This window comes from Schistocerca serialis, chromosome 4, assembly GCF_023864345.2.
Source record: "Schistocerca serialis cubense isolate TAMUIC-IGC-003099 chromosome 4, iqSchSeri2.2, whole genome shotgun sequence".
Taxonomy (NCBI): domain Eukaryota; kingdom Metazoa; phylum Arthropoda; class Insecta; order Orthoptera; family Acrididae; genus Schistocerca; species Schistocerca serialis.
Genome location: NC_064641.1, coordinates 329,967,427 through 329,985,585, shown reverse-complemented (window position 1 = coordinate 329,985,585; position 18,159 = coordinate 329,967,427). Strand labels below are relative to the sequence as shown.

Sequence of the window (18,159 nt, the reverse complement as noted above, 5' to 3'; positions counted from 1 at the left end):
AAACCTAGTGCTGGTCTGGAGCAGGTGACAGAGGATTTAGGAACACTTTGCAAAGATTTTGACAGAGATCCTGGCTACAGTATAGCATGTGACTTGGCAAAGATTGCATCAGCATTGAAGCATATGAGTGTTGAGTTTGTATCTGTTCTTGGGGGCCATGACCGACCTCATTTGAACTCTTCTGTCAAGAGAGTTAATTTGGAGTTGGAATGGTTGCTTATGCTGGGTGTAGGATCACACATTGGTGTGGTTCCTGTTGATTCTCTCAATAGGTTGGATTATACTAGGCATGGCCTTCACCTCAACAGGAAGGGGAAGGGAAAACTGGCTGGGAAAATAGCAGGAAAGTTAAAGGGGGAGGCACTGTCATGAGTGATAAAATACCAGTGGTTATAGGGTTCAGAAAAGACCCTTTTTTAGGGTAGCGAGGACAGAAAGAAACCAAATTTTAAGAGAGGTTAGGACTGAGACAAACCTTCAGTTTGAGAAAGAAACCAAAAAACATAATTCTAGCTTATTACATCAGCATAAACAGCCATTGATTAAGAATTTTCAACAGTCAGCAGATATTTTAACTCTAACCAATTTTAACTCAATCAATGTGAAATGTCAGCTATCTTTATTGCATCAAAATATTCGAGGACTGAGAAATAAAATTAATGAATTAATTATCTGCAGAGATGAATTAGAGTCTTAAAACCCAGCTGACATAATCTGCCTCTGAACATCATGTGACCAATGGTATAGAACTTTTAAGTGTTACAGGGTTTAGGTTAGCATCTCACTTTTGTAGATCAGAAATGGAGAAAGGAGGAGGTGCCACATTCACCAGGAACTGTCATAAATCTACGAACATAAGACATTCATAAATTTTGCCTAGAACAGCATATGGAAGCATGTGCAACAGAAGTAGAATTTCACAAAAAATCCTTCATAATATTACGTGTATATCGACCAGCTGCAGGTAACTTTAATCTGTTCATAAGCCACCTTGAAGCTGTACTAGACCATTTAACCGCCAAAAACAAAGAAATAGTGGTTGCTGGTGATTTCAATGTAGATTTCCGTAAAGACTCTCCCAATAAGAACTTATTTGAGTTAGTAACACTATCATTCAACTTAATTCCCACTGTAAAGTTCCCCACTAGGGTAGCCAATTGCCCACAAACAGCCATTGATAATATCTTTATAGAAAAGTCCAATGAACAAAATTACATTACAAAACCAATAGTCAATGGCCTCTCAGATCATGACATGCAGTTCCTTCTGTTAAATGTTAATACTGAACAGGATATAAAATCTGAGCTCAAGAGGGTAATCAATAAGCCAAAAATTGATTATTTTAGGACACTCCTCAGAGACTTTCACGGCACTGACGTTTACAGTGCTCATGGCATGAATGAAAAATATAACACTTTTGCTGATAAAGTGCTGTTTTCCCGAAAAACTTACCAAGGTTAGAGAAAAGTCTACAAAGAAGCCATGGATTACTCAAGGAATAGGGTTATCTTGTAAAACAAAGAGAAAACTGTATCTGTCAATCCGAAACAATTCCGATGTTGGTGCTATAGCACATTACAAGAAATACTGCAAAATATTAAAGACTGTAAAACGGACATCAAAGCAAATATATTACAAGTTAGTCATATCAGATAACAAAATAAAGACAATATGGAATATAGTGAAGGAGGAGACCGGTAGAACCAGACATGAAGACGGACAAATAGCATTAAGAGTAAATGATACATTGGTGACAGATGTGTTGCAGAACTTTTAACAAACATTTTATAACTGTTACTGAAAAGATGGGGTTGTCAGGTTTTGTAGATGCTGCTATGGAATACCTCAGACCAGACATTTCAAGTAACTTCCATAATATGATTTTGACCCTCACTACCCCAGCAGAATAATGTCCATCATAAAATCTTTAAAATCAAAAACATCTAGTGGGTATGATGAAATATCAACAAAGCTAATTAAAGAATGTGATTCTGAGTTAAGTAACATATTAAGCTTTCTGTGTAACCAGTCGTTTATCAGTGGAATATTTCCTGAATGGTTCAAGTATGCTGAAGTTAAGCCACTGTTTAAGAAGGGAGATAAAGAAATAGCATCGAATTTCCGTCCAATTTCACTTTTGCCGGCATTCTCAAAATTTTTAGAAAAATTAATGTACAATTGGCTTTATAACCATCTCATCTCAAATAACATACTGTCAAAGCCATAGTTCGGTTTTCTAAAGGGGTCTGATATTGAGAAGGCTACCTACACTTACAGTGAAAATGTGCTTTATTCAGTAGCTAAAAAATTGCAGGCAACTGGTATTTTTTTTGATCTGTCAAAGGCATTTGACTGTGTAAATCACAATATCCTTTTAAGCAAATTAGAATATTATAGTGTAAAAGGAAATGCTGCAAAATGGTTCAAATCTTATATCTCTGGCAGGAAACAAAGGGTGTTATCAGGAAAGAGACATGTATCAAGCTATCAGGCATCATCCAACTGGGAACTATTTACACGTGGGGTCCCATAAGATTCCATTTTAGGGCCCTTACTTTTTCTTGTGTATATCAACGACCTTTCATCAGTAACATTACCAGATGCCAAGTTCGTTTTGTTTGCCGATATACAAACATTGTAATAAATAGCAAATCAAGAGAAGTCTTAGAAAGATCAGCTAACAAAATATTTGTTGGCATTAATCACTGATTTCTAGCCAATTCTTTGTCACTAAACTTTGAAAAAACACACTACATGCAGTTCAGAACTTGTAAGGGGTGTCCCACGAGTATATGCCTAACATATGATGACAAGCAGATAGAAGAAGTGGACAGTGTTAAATTCTTGGGATTACAGCTTGATAATGAATTCAATTGGGAAAAGCACACCATGGAACTGCTGAAGCGTCTTAACAAATCTCTGTTTGCAATGCGAATTGTGTCAGACATAGGGGATATAAAAATGAAAAAGCTGGTGCTTACTTTCATTCCATAATGTCATATGGGATTATTTTTTGGGGCAATTCATCAAGCCAAGCTAAAGTTTTCCGGGCACAAAAACGCGCAGTAAGAGTTATATGTGGTGTGAACTCAAGAACATCCTGCAGAAGCCTGTTTAGGGAACTATGGATACTAACTACTGCTTCCCAATATATTTATTCTTTAGTGAAATTTATCATTAAAAATATATCACTTTTTCAAACCAACAGCTCAATTCATGGAATCAATACTAGAAATAAGAATAATCTTCACAAGGATTTAAAGTCACCTAGTCTTGTACAAAAAGGTGTGCATTATTCAGGAACACACATTTTCAATAACTTGCCAGCAGCCATAAAAAGCTTAACAACCAATGAAATTCAGTTTAAGAGAAGCCTAAAGGATTTATTGGTGGCCAACTCCTTCTACTCCATTGATGAATTTTTCAGTAGAACCAACTGACTTATTGTATAATTTCTGCACAATTTCAGTGCAGTAAAGTGTTCATTGTAAATGTGTGTGTGTGTGTGTGTGTGTGTGTGTGTGTGTGTGTAAGTACAATCTAACTTCTGCACCATTTCAGTGCAGTAATGTGTTCATTGTAAATAAGTATTATAGTAGTTGTATTACACGTTTATTACCTTATAAATAAATAAAAAACTTTTGGTAGATAGACACAATAAAAAAACACACAGACAACATTTCAAGCTTTCGCAACCAACGGTTGCTTCGTCAGGAAAGAGGGAAGGAGAGGGAAAGACGAAAGGATGTGGGTTTTAAGGGAGAGGGTAAGGAGTCATTCCAATCCCGGGAGCAGAAAGACTTACCTTAGGGGTAAAAAAGGACAGGTAAACACTTGTGCACACACACACACACACACACACACACACACACACACACACACACACATCCATCCACACATATACAGACACAAGCAGACATATTTAAAGGCAAAGAGTTTGGGCAGAGATATCAGTCGAGGCGGAAGTGCAGAGGCAAAGATGTTGTTGAATGACAGGTGAGGTATGAGTGGCGGCAACTTGAAATTAGCGGAGGTTGAGGCCTGGTGTATAACGAGAAGAGAGGATATATTGAAGGGCAAGTTCCCATCTCCGGAGTTCTGATAGGTTGGTGTTAGTGGGAAGTATCCAGATAACCCGGATGGTGTAACACTGTGCCAAGATGTGCTGGTCGTGCACCAAGGCATGTTTAGCTACAGGGTGATCCTCATTACCAACAAACACTGTCTGCGTGTGTCCATTCATGCGAATGGACAGTTTGTTGCTGGTCATTCCCACATAGAAAGCGTCACAGTCTAGGCAGGTCAGTTGGTAAATCACGTGGGTGCTTTCACACGTGGCTCTGCCTTTGATCGTGTACACCTTCCAGGTTACAGGACTGGAGTAGGTGGTGGTGGGAGGGTGCATGGGACAGGTTTTACACCAGGGGCAGTTACAAGGGTAGGAGCCAGAGGGTAGGGAAGGGGGTTTGGGGATTTCATAGGGATGAACCAAGAGGTTACGAAGGTTAGGTGGACGGCAGAAAGACACTCTTGGTGGAGTGGGGAGGATTTCATGAAGGATGGATCTCATTTCGGAGCAGGATTTGAGGAAGTCGTATCCCTGCTGGAGAGCCACATTCAGAGTCTGATCCAGTCCCGGGAAGTATCCTGTCACAAGTGGAGCACTTTTGGGGTTCTTCTGTGAGAGGTTCTGGGTTTGAGGGGATGAGGAAGTGGCTCTGGTTATTTGCTTCTGTACCAGGTCGGGAGGGTAGATGCGGGATGCGAAAGCTGTTTTCAGGTTGTTGGTGTAATGGTTCAGGGATTCAGGACTGGAGCAGATTCGTTTGCCACGAAGGCCTAGGCTGTAGGGAAGCGACTGTTTGATATGGAATGGGTGACAGCTGTCATAATGGAGGTACTGTTGCTTGTTGGTGGGTTTGATGTGGATGGATGTGTGAAGCTGGCCATTGGACAGATGGAGGTCAACGTCAAGGAAAGTGGCATGGGATTTGGAGCAGGACCAGGTGAATCTGATGGAACCAAAGGAGTTGAGGTTGGAGAGGGAATTCTGGAGTTCTTCTTCAATGTGCGTCCAGATCATGAAGATGTCATCAATAAATCTGTACCAAACTTTGGGTTGGCAGGCCTGTGTAACCAAGAAGGCTTCCTCTAAGCGACCCATAAATAGGTTGGCATATGAGGGGGCCATCCTGGTACCCATGGCTGTTCCCTTTAATTGTTGGTATGTCTGGCCTTCAAAAGTGAAGAAGTTGTGAGTCAGGGTGATGCTGGCTAAGGTAATGAGGAAAGAGATTTTAGGTAGGGTGGCAGGTGATCGGCGTGAAAGGAAGTGCTCCATTGCAGCGAGGCCGTGGACGTGCAGGATATTTGTGTATAGGGAAGTGGCATCAATGGTTACAAGGATGGTTTCCGGGGGTAACAGACTGGGTAAGGATTCCAGGCGTTCGAGAAAGTGATTGGTGTCTTTGATGAAGGATGGGAGACTGCATGTAATGGGTTGAAGGTGTTGATCTGCATGGGCAGAGATACGTTCTGTGGGGGCTTGGTAACCAGCTACAATGGGGCGGCCGGGATGTTTGGGTTTGTGAATTTTAGGAAGTAGGTAGAAGGTAGGAGAGCGAGGTATCGGTGGGGTCAGGAGGTTGATGGAGTCAGGTGAAAGGTTTTGTAGGGGGCCTAAGGTTCTGAGGATTCCTTGAAGCTCTGCCTGGACATCAGGAATGGGATTACCCTGGCAAACTTTGTATGTAGTGTTGTCTGAAAGCTGACGCAGTCCCTCAGCCACATACTCCCGACGATCAAGTACCACGGTGGTGGAACCCTTGTCAGCCGGAAGAATGATGATGGATCGGTCAGCTTTCAGATCACGGATAGCCTGGGCTTCGGCTGTGGTGATGTTGGGAGTAGGATTAAGGTTTTTCAAGAAAGATTGAGAGGCAAGGCTGGAAGTGAGAAATTCCTGGAAGGTTTGGAGAGGGTGACTTTGAGGAAGAGGAGGTGGGTCCCGCTGTGATGGAGGACGGAACTGTTCCAGGCAGGGTTCAATTTGGATAGTGTCTTGGGGAGTTGGATCATTAGGAGTAGGATCAGGATTATTTTTCTTCATGGCAAAGTGATATTTCCAGCAGAGAATACAAGTGTAGGACAGTAAATCTTTGACAAGGGTAGTTTGGTTGAATCTGGGAGTGGGGCTGAAGGTGAGGCCTTTGGATAGGACAGAGGTTTCGGATTGGGAGAGAGGTTTGGAGGAAAGGTTAACTACTGATTTGGGGTGTTGTGGTTCCAGATTGTGTTGACTAGAATTTTGAGGTGTTGGGGGGAGTGGAGCTAGAAGTGGGAGATTGAGTAGATGGGAGAGACTGGGTCTGTCCTGCCCCGAAATGAAATCCATCCTTCATGAAATCCTCCCCACTCCACCAAGAGTGTCTTTCCGCCGTCCACCTAACCTCCTACCCTTGGAACCGCCCCCGGTGTAAAACCTGTCCCATTCGTATGAATGGACACAGGCATAAAGTGTTTGTTGGTAATGAGGACCACCCTGTAGCCAAACATGCCTTGGTGCACGGCTAGCACATCTTGGGACAGTGTTACACCATCTGGGTTATCTGGATACCTCCCACTAACACCAACCTATCAGAACTCCGGAGATGGGAACCTGCCCTGCAATATATCCTCTCTTCCCGTTATCCACCAGGCCTCAACCTCTGCTAATTTCAAGTTGCCGCCACTCATACCTCACTTGTCATTCAACAACATCTTTGCCTCTGCACTTCCGCCTCGACTGACATCTCTGCCCAAAATCTTTGCCTTTAAATATGTCTGCTTGTGTCTGTATATGTGTGTGTGTGTGTGTGTGTGTGTGTGTGTGTGTGTGTGTGTGTGTGTGCGCACAAGTGTTTACCTGTCCTTTTTTACCCCTAAGGTAAGTCTTTCCGCTCCCGGGATTGGAATGACTCCTTACCCTCTCCCTTAAAACCCACATCCTTTCGTCTTTCCCTCTCCTTCCCTCTTTCCTGACGAAGCAACCGTTGGTTGCGAAAGCTTGAAGTTTTGTCTGTGTGTTTTTTTATTGTGTCTATCTACCAGCGCTTTCCCATTTGGTAAGTCGTGGAATCTTTGTTTTTAATATATTTTTCCCATGTGGAATGTTTCTTTCTATTTTATTCATATCATTAATAAAAAACTTTTTTATTTTAAATTCAGTGCATTAGTATTTGTAAAATGATCCTTTCATATAGTGTTCATTAAAAAATGACGATCATTCCACTTGGGACCTGTGGAATGGTACATTAGCTTATTTGTTTGAGTTGTAAATATTTGTCATGTATTGTTGTTTTTCTGACATGTTCTACATCCTGGAGGACCTCCTCACTACGGATCAATTGGAATGAAAGTAAATCTAATCTAATCCAAATACCTAGAACAGCTGTTTGTCGCCCTCCCAATCTCCACAATATTCTTGTCAGGCCCTATACTCCTTCTGCACCCATCTCCCTACCCTATGGCTCCTACCCCAGTGACCGTCCCCACTTCAACACTTGCTCTATGTACACTCCTACCACCACCTATACCAGCCCTGTAACTGGCAAAACATATACTATCAGAGGGAGAGACACCTGTGAAACCACACATCTTATATCAACTGTTATGTAAACACTGTTCGACCTTCTGCATTGGCGTAATTACCACCAAATTATCAGTTAGGATGAACGGGCATAGGCAGAGGGTGTATACTGGCAACACACAATATCCTGTTGCAGAGCATTCTCTACAACATGACAATTGTGACCTCGGTGCTTGTTTCACCACACGTGCCATCTGGTTTCTTCCCCCAGACACCAGTTCCTTAGAACTCTGCAGATGGGAACTACCGTTACAGCATGTCTTTGGTTCTCGACACTGACCTGGTCTTAATTTATGTTAATTTTTTCTGCCTCAGCATTTTTCACAGTAGCTACTCATTTCTTCACTCCGTTTTAGTTTTCTACATCCTGCATTTTCTTATGTGTATTTATGCCGCGCTGAGGCGTTATATAAGCGAGCGATAAGCGCGGTAGCGTCATTCGCGCTGCTGCTGCCGCACACGCAACTGCATTGGACGTCTGCTAACATGCCGTATCGAAGACGTTGGCGGCGCCGTGCAAGACAGACAATATATAAAACAATTGAAGACGTGGAAATGACAACATCTGCCGCCGACAAGAAGAAGAATACTATAAAATCTGTCGCTGCACATTCACTACTTGATGGACCTGCTGTATTCTGTGGATGTAAACTGTATCATTAAGATCAATACTGAAGTTCATACCTACAATGCAGTTAGCATTTCACTTTTATTAACTCATGCACAATGTTTAAGCATAAATCTCTGTCTTGCATATTACCCTGTCTTCCACCTTTAAGCTCTCAGGTTTTCAAATCTCATCTGGAGCATGTCCAAACAATCAGTCATTCCTTCTCATCCTGTCCGGTAAGTCTTCCCTGACACACAGCTCGAGTGATTTTCCCAAAATCTACCCCTTCTTCGAGACCTCTGCAGTCCTTTTCCTGCACCCCTCTTCCTTCCTCTTCAACTCTTCTGCCTGAAGAAGGAGCCTCTGGCTCTGAAAGCTTGTCTAATTGTAATCTTTTGTGTGTGAGTTCTGCCGCCGCTTGGTGAGTAGACTTTTTTATCTATCCAGTTACCTTATATTAAAAGAATATATTGATACTTGCCACACAGATCACAGTTTTCAAGAGACTGGTGATGTAACAATTCATTTATGATGCCGAGTTAATATAAGGGGATACAGAGAAAAGTTCTAGGCCTGGGACAAGGCCTTACCACCTGGAGATAAAATTGGTGATGTGTGTGTCAGTTCTGCTCTTGTAATTGTGTAATGGTTTTGCTTTCTATGTGTGACAAAGAACTTAGTCTATAGTTGAATAATATCTAATAGTCTTTTTCACTGTGACTGCCTGTCATTCAATGCCTCCTCCAGACAATTGTACAATATTACTGATATCAATACCATCTCTGCCCCAGGCCAAGAACTCTTCTACTGTATCCTCCCGTATTACGTGTACACAAAGTAACTCAACTCAGCTTCTTACATGAGTTATTAAATCACCAATCTCTTGAGAACTGTTATCTAAGTACAGAGTATATATTCACAGAATAAATCATTTTTGTCTGACAATGTTTCCAGTTAGTGTAACTGGATAGCAGTGGCTTGGTGAGTAGATTTTCTATCTATCCAATTACATTATAGTTTCAAAAATTGACTACGTTCGTTGATATAATGTATCCAGGTACCAAGTAACATGCTTGCTTAATATGCACAGTAATATTCCAACATTAACTCACTAAGTTTTGTGTTGAGACATTGACTCCAGCATTGACAAGAAAGCTGAGAGCATCTTCTTGTCCATGACGAGCTGCCCAAATCAGTGGTGTGTCACCAGAGTCATCTTTGGCCTGTAGATTCGCTCCAGATGTGTTTAGTAACTCCAGTACACTTACTTGTCCACAGCCTGCTGCCACATGTGCAGGACTCACTCTCTCCTGTAACACAAAAGATGTAAGACTGAGGCACTTTTTTGTGTAGGTGTCACAGATTATTGCATGCTTTGTATAGAGTGTTTATGTTGAATGCTTTGAGTTGGGGTAGTACTTATCTAAACACAAAAAATAAGTCCAATAAACATGGGTACAGAAACAGATACTTTCTGAGATAACCATGTGTTTATTGGAAGGGTTGCATAATGCTGGGTTGCGGGTGTTAACACAATCATTGGACTGGCACACTGTCAAATTTGTCGGCACGATGTTATGATGTCTTACTCGCAGTACTCTACCTACCATTAGGTGGGCTGCAGTCAGTTGTGTGGTTTGAGTCGTGTTGTAGGCTACATTAGTTTTCGTCATATCAGTCTGCATTGTTGTACAGAACTGTCAATCCTGGATATGTATCATGATGTTTTACCTTCTTCCAAATCCAGATTCTCCAATTCACTTATGTGTTTACTGTTATTGCGCTATTTATATACACAAATGGTATAGTACACTTACATTTTCTCTCTTTCACCACTTATTAGCAATGGAAGCTTACTACTCAAAACATGAAATGGTGGACATGCTATGGTTTAGCAAATGTATGAAGCCTATGCAAAATATCCACAGTGCAGAGTGCCCTCTGATAAACTGTTCAGGAAACTTTTCCAGTATCTGAGGGACACAGGTACCCTTGCACCTCAGAAGACTGAGAATGGAAGGCTCCAAACAAGCCACACACCCAACATAGAGGAGCATGTGCTATGTTCAGTGGAACAAAGTGTGCAACTAGTGTGTGACAAATAGCAGCAGCAGCAGCGGCAGCAGCAGCAGCAGAAGGCATGTCTCACTCAATTATCAGGGCAGGGGGTTCTTCATGAACAACTGCTGTACTCATATAATCTGCAATGTGTTCCGGCCCCAAGTCCACAGGATCATCATGGTAGATGGCAGGTGTATGGAGCAGATCCACTGTTCACATCCAAGATTTTATTTACTGATGAGGTGGGAATCACAAGGGAAGGTGTTACAAATTTCCACAACCAGTTTGTTTGAGCAGATGTAAACCCCGAAGCATTTCAGAAAAGAGGGCATCAACATTGATTCTCAATCAACGCATGAGCAAGTGTACTTAGAGTAATATGGCCATACATGCTATCGCGAAGGTTAACTGGGGCACATATCTGGACTTTCTCATTACTGTATTGTCTATCTTGCTCAGGCTTTGCCATTGCAGCAGCAAATACAAATGTAGTTCAAGCATGATGGTGTACCACCACACTTTCGTCACAATGTGCATGAACATCTGATGCAGACATTTCAGGACCGCTGGAGTAGTCGAGGAGGCCACACATCTTGGCCTGCTCATAGCCCACACCTCAATTCCCTAGACATTTGGTTTTGGGGACACTTGAAGGAATTGGTCTATGCAATGCCAATCAAAGATGTGTGGACACTTACAGGGTTGCATCTTCAATGCATGCCAGCAGGTACAATAACAACCAAGTATACTCCAAATACTCCAATGGGTGTGTCATTCCTTATGCCGGAAGGCAGAGGGATGCACTGTCATAAATGGATGCCACATTTAATACCTCCTGTAAACATGTGTTTATTGCAGAAATTATGCATTTCTGGACCCATAATTACTGGACTCATTTTTCTTGTTTCAATCAGTACCACCACCTCTCAAAGTATTCGACACTATTTTTAACACCCTGTACACTCATTTTGTTCTCTTGGTAGAGGAGTCTATCAGGAATCATAGTTATGCATCATACCTACAGTAGCTGGCTTACGATCACCACCTTCTATTATGGGATAGAAAGGCAGTTTATCTTTGTCACTTAAGTGAACACCGTATTAGACACAGCTTCCTCCCCACTTACAGCAATTCATCATGTGATGACGGATTTTTTTCTTCGGTGAAAAATTCAAAGGAAAATAGCTTTGTGCCCAGAGTGGTTACTTACCTTGCACAACTTACACTAGTTTGTCATTAAAAAATTATAGTGTTTTGGACCATTAACTGTGTGGGGCACATCAGATGAAATACCTGAAGATCACTAAACGCATCTGAGTCCATGAGACCTGCTCTTCATAGGAGGAGCATATTAGTCATCAGTAGCACAGACAATCATGATGATAGGTTTTCTGATCAGATTACATAAAGGTCTTTGTTGTCTGTTTTTCTAAACTGTTATGGTATGAGATGAATATGGTTAAAACTGGATGTGCCAACCAATCAACATGACAACAAATTATCCAGCCTAAATGCTTACACTGGAAACAAAAGATGGATAAGGAAGGAAGGAAGGAAGTTAGGAGTTTAACATCCCATCAACACAGAGGTCATTAGAGACGGAGCACAAGCTTGGAATATTTCAAGTATGGGAAGGAAATTGGCTGTGCCCTTTCAAAGGGACCATCCTGGTATTTGCCTGGAATGCTTTAGGAAAATCATGGAAAACCTTAATTTGGAGGACCAGACAAATTTGAACCGTCATCATCCTGAATGTGAATCCAATGTGCTAACCATTGCACCACCTCACTCCGGAGGAAGAACCAAGCTTAGCGTGTAACATCCAGTTGCCAACAAAGTCATAACAAATGGAGTTCAAGCTCGAATCGGGGAAGGATGGGGAAAGAAACTGACAATCATTTTTAAATTAATAATACCAGCATTTGCCTTAAGCAATTTAGGTATAGTAGTAGTAGTAGTAGTAGTAGTAGTAGAAATCTGCGGAAAGTAAATCAATTTTGGGATGTTTCACAACCTTAAATCTCCAACGTGTCTAAAAACAATGTTAAGATACTTCTTATTGACTTCAGTGCACAAGCTAGGGGGAAAAAAATTTAAAAAAAATTGTATAAGAATATCCAACATGCTTAAGAATGAACAAAATGGTGAAAGAGCATTCAACATGCATAAAATGTTCCCATTAAAACTTATGTCCACACACTTTCACAAACTACCAAGAAAATCCGAAACCTAGATATCTACAAATCCAAACTTTGGGGAATTCAGCTGGATCACATAGCCATATCTAAAAGGAGTGTTACAGAAATTATGAATGTTAAAGTGATCAGAAATGGGGAATCTAATTCAGATCATTATCTCTGTATGATTAAAATATGATTTTCCCACCTAAAACAAAAAATACAACCAAGAAAGTAATGAGATACAACTCCACTACAGTTATTATGACAACAGAAAATGCAGAAAAAAAATCAAACAAGAAATTGAGACTGCAAAAAATGGGTTTGGCATGAATTCCATGTACAAATTGGTAAAGCAGTAGAGAAAACTTTAGAATTGGTCAGGAGTTAAAAAGAAGACACGGCGGGACAAAGAGAATGAACAATTACTAGAAAAAAGTTCTCAAAAATTCAGAAAATAGAGTAGTCCAAAAAAAAGAACATTTAGAAGATCTGAGACAACAAAGAAAAGAAACATCAAAAAATCCAGAAAAATCTTATCTTTTTTATCAAAAATAATATTAGAAATTTTTAACAAATTTTTTAAGTGTGTGTGTATGTGTGTGTGTGTGTGTGTGTGTGTGTGTGTGTGCATGTTTTTCTGTTGCCTATTGTTGATGAAGGCCTTACTGGCCAAAGGCTTCAATTGAGAGTCTTTTTGTTGTGCCTATCTGTGACACAGCTTCTCTGCTATATGGTGAGTAGCAACTTTCCTTTTCATAATATTATTACATTCCATCCCGGATTTTTCATTGTTTGATAATGATTTAAAAGCTTAACACATTCATCTCATCATCACGTAAAATACATGTCAACTCCCCACTTAAATTTACAGGTGTCTTATCTGACCCCCAAACATACTCAATTATACCTAGGAATATGATTACCCATAAGCCGGAATCACCGTAAACTGGAGCATCCTCCAACCAGATTATGAAGGCATTCGTCAATACAGATATAAGAGGTAATTTATGATCTTTCCCATCCCTCGCAGCGTTGCTTGACACATTCCTGTCTAAGGCATATTATACAATACTCTTGAACACTGTCCTATGTTGCTCTACATTTTTGGTCCTGGAGAGGAATTTTTTATGTTGGCCACTCAAGTAATCTGAAATCTGTTTTTGTCACTCTTGCTTAGCAGAAATATCCTCCTACTTTTCTTTACATCCTAAGTTACAACTGTACTCAGTGATGCTGTAATGGCCTTATGAGCACTACTTCCCTGTTCCACATTGAGTCATAAACTTCAGGCCCATTAGTGACCAGGAGAGCTAATATGTGGCCTTCACAAGTTGTTTCTCTGATTAGCAGCTCAAACTTTTGTGTAAGTGGGGGGAACAATTTAACATGATTCCCTGCCTGTACTACTTACAGGGTGTATACGTGGACAAGAAAAAAAAAAATCCCGGATTTCCGGGTTAAAAATACAGTTTCTCCCGGGTGACAGTATATTTTCCCTTATCAATCCTTTGAATGGTTGTTTTATACCCGGGTGTACAATATCCCGGCACTTTAGAAAATGAAACTCAGGGGAAAAGACACGTTTTGGAAACATCTTTGATGTGCAGCAACATGTACGCTGCGTATTTTCACATTACGAAAGTATATACTGGAATTCCACCAAACACCGCATGTTACTTTCCGAATCATTGAAATCGAGATTTCGATGCGCTTTTGTAGGCCGTTCATAGCTCATGTCACGTGATCTTGCCAGTCGATGACAGCGGATATTCAGAGCATAGTACACGTGATGTAGTCAGCCAACAGCAACATCACTGTTAAGTAGCACGAACACATAAACAGGGAAAGTTAATAGTTTAAATTAATATAGTGTTGCTACAAGAAAAGAAAAGTTTTCACATATAATATTGTTCTCAAGCTGCAAGAGAAGCTAAGCTTTCGCATATACTGTTGATCTTTTTTGCGCGTGTTACACTTTAAGATATATCACACAAACGTGCCAGTAAAATTTTTAATAGTGACATAAATGTCTGATCTTCAGGGTTCAAAGAGTTGATTTTTAAATGAGAGGCAAACACTCTGTGATTTAATAAATTCATGGTACATTCTTGCACATAGTTCAACTTACGTAAAAGGATATTTACTTTGAATGTAACGCTTTTCAAACCACCATTCGCAATATTTTTCCGCGACCTATTAGAAATAGATCTGTTTCAGCAGTTGCCAGAAAACACAGATAGGCGACACCGCACTTGGGTAGCTATCATGACGTAAGAAGCCCGTATGTACGTACGTATAAAACATTGAAAGATCATACATTATGTCATAAAAGTAACAAGACATCAGAGGATACTACAAGAACATCGGAATTTTGTGAACAACATTAAAATGTGCACATTTAAAGTGCATACTGAAAGGGCACATTCGTATGTCCGGATTCCCAATGATGTAGACCTCGACCTAATATTAGGCTTTTCAGTGTAGTATTTGGGATGTAAATTTTCTTGGAGCATCAGTATTGAATTATATCATGTTTGGTTCTTTATTATGACATAATGCCATACGTGCTAGAAAATGAAAACGTGCACTTGAAATGCAGCGAACAGTTGAAACTAGCCAGTACTGTGGAATTAAACATTTCGTTTCAAATACATTGACTGCCTCTGCGGAAAAGGTTAACAAAAGTCAAATTTCCTTAGCGAACAGACAAAAATAACATCACTGTCCTGCAAGGCGACTAATGTTTGACTGTCAGAAAGGTGGAAATAAAATAAAATCTAAAACTAATGACATATTTTAGCCTTCCGTAATTATGTGAATGTGTTTTAATTTACTTGATAGCTCCCAGCCACAGATATCCATTTTGTTTTCATTTGACGTGAGAGTAAACGAAGGGGAAACAGCAAAATCACTAAATGTAAACACGGGTCATGTGGAGACTACCCACTATAACTCAGACTGCTCTGCACATCAGCCCCGGATCAACATTTGCGAACCGAGTCAATTCTAAAAAAAATTGAATTTTGAAAATATGTTCATCTTCTAGCACACATCTTTCTGAGAAGTCTGAAACATAAAACATAAGTATTTGAGGAAATGTAAGACATATTATTTGGTCTTAAGTATGCCAAAGTGCAGTGCCACGCCTCTTCATAAAGCATTTTTCTACCGCACGTCCAAACTATATTCAGGCGAGTGGACATTGAAATGTCCTGTGGTGCCTCTTCTGCTCCCAGTCGGTCGGTTTGACAGCCTGCCCCTCTTTAAAAAATCTCGTAATTAATAGCGGACGGGATTTTTTTGTAATCGAGAGAACAAGAACTCTTCAGAAAATCTGAACTCTTTATTGCCTATTAGTTAATAACTTGCTGTTTTGTGTGACATAAAATTAAATATAGGCTATATAAAACCAATACTGACAAAAGATAAGCAAGAAATTACACATTTCTTCAAACCTTAGCTCCTAGCATTTTTTCTTTCTAATCTTGCTACGTTCTGCCACATGAAAAATCGAAATGCCGTTATCTAATACTGAAAAAGCAGTTAATACAAATAATACCCAAGACTGGTGTGGTTTCTCGATCTGATTACGTCTATTTTGTAACTGTCTGCTAGATAAAAACAAAATAAGTCTTTCTAATACGGCAGCAATTTTGAAACACACCAAATAAACGAAACTGTTTTGGCACAAATGGCCATTTTATAACACGACAGAATATAATCCACGAAGTACCAATATCAAATGTCTATTAGGCCTACTACAAGCAAAAGGCTTTGTGTTAGGAAATAGTTTCACTACGAAATTTTTATATAAATTTGGAATCATCTTATTCTTCTATAATTTGTGTGATGTCCCCGTTTCCTCTCCTTCCTCGTTCTAACAATCTTGTCATCACCAATTCTGTAGCTATTGCTGCCATTGTCAAAATTTGATTGCTGATTGACTTCACTAACCCTGTCAGAATCACAAGTTTAGTTATCCCGCGATTATTTTTTGGATAGGCGTTATAATGTGTTCGAACAACACGTTTTCCGCGTTACTTCCAGAATAGAACCTATGCGTCTGCTAGCCGGGGACTTACAACTGGTCCTTACCAGTGTAGCGATCTGGCCAAAAATTTTCTGTCAAAATTTGATTTTCTTGGATACACCGAGAAGATAATACGTAATCTTTCTCACCTGTTATTCCTGTTAGTCGTTTATTTCCATTCTGGTAGCCTGAATCTATGGATTTCGCTGGTAATTATAACAATGCTGATCATTTGCAAACCCAATCAACCACATAATCAGGCAGCGATTGGCATTCATCCGTTCGGCTTTACTCCCTCAGCTCGTATTGCCCCGGCCCCTTTTGTCTGCGGAAAGTTTATTTCTAGATGCGACGGGGATTCTCCTGACAGAAACATCACGTACACTATGCATGCATTCAAAAGTCAACTTCTGATTCATTCAGAAATCAAGTTAAAATGTGTTCAAAAATGTTCAAAAACCAACAGGGATGCGTTTCAAAATCATATCAATAATCGATAGACAAACGTGCGCTGGATGCTAGGCGCTTTGTGAAACAAGTTTTTTTTCCCCAAGAATATGAATTTGGCGCCCCCTTTTCCCGTAGCATCTAGCTGCTTGCTGCGACTGCTTGCACAGCCAGCAGCCACATTCCTGTAGCCAGAAGCAGGAGAATCACTACTCAAACATGACTCAACTGCGCATGTGCATGAGCGCGTGCGAAGTGCTAAAACAAATCGAATTTAAACAGTTTCGACATCACGCTCATCGGAGGCAATTTGTTGTTATGAAGCACTGCATAGTCTTCCTAAAGCCTTTGACACATTTTCGATTGGCAGACGCTTGCATGAGCACTGTGTGTCATTGTTGTATATGGCGCATTTCCTTTGCAATTTAAGTTATTTTCGTTTTTTTCTCTCGTTTATGTTTTATTGTTGAAGTTTTATTCTGCAGTAGCGGGATAAGTAATATCCTTTGTTAGAATATCGGTTCTTACCAGCCAAAATTACAAAAATTTAACTGAAAACTCAAACAATGAAAAATTTCCGGAATTCTAAAACATCTCGGGGTTTTCCCGGTTTTCTCCCGAATGAAAAAATTCCCGGGTTTTTCCCGGATCTCCCGGTTGTCCCGGGTCGTATACACCCCGTTCTTACCTTAATCACTTTAGTCTCAATCTATATCTGGTATGCTGAAATCTTCGCTTAATATAATGACATGACGAGGAAATTTACACAAAATATTCTCCAAGTTTCCCCTCAAATGTTCCACCACAACTCCTTCTGAGGCAGGGGGTCTATAAAATCATCTGATGAGCATGTTTTATCCAATTTTAACGCTTATCTTTAGCCAAATTATTTGACAGCTGGAATCCTTACTAATCTCACTAAATACAATAATACTTTTACAGCTAAAATAATCCTCCAACACTGGTGTTCAACCTGTCTTTGAGATACACATTCCAGTCCGAATTTAAAATTTCATTGATATTAACACCTGGCTTCTGCATCTAGTACTACATGGGCATTGTTACTGTTTATAAGCAAGACTAGTACTGGGACTTTTCCATAGACATTCCTGCCATTAACTGATACTATATTGATGTTTCCTACCCTTGATATGCCATGACAAATGCTATTCTCTTTAATTAATCAGCATACTATTCTTCCCTG

General features: G+C 40.2%; 1 protein-coding gene across 1 annotated transcript in view; it reads right to left on the bottom strand.

Moving 5' to 3' along the window:
• LOC126474959 (death-associated protein kinase dapk-1-like) overlaps positions 1 to 18,159 on the bottom strand; it is a 314,370-nt gene that overhangs the window by 191,054 nt on the left and 105,157 nt on the right. Inside the window, exon 10 of the mRNA XM_050102484.1 lies at positions 9,350 to 9,547. Coding sequence (XP_049958441.1) covers positions 9,350 to 9,547 — 198 coding nt within the window. The remainder of the gene's footprint in view (positions 1 to 9,349; positions 9,548 to 18,159) is intronic.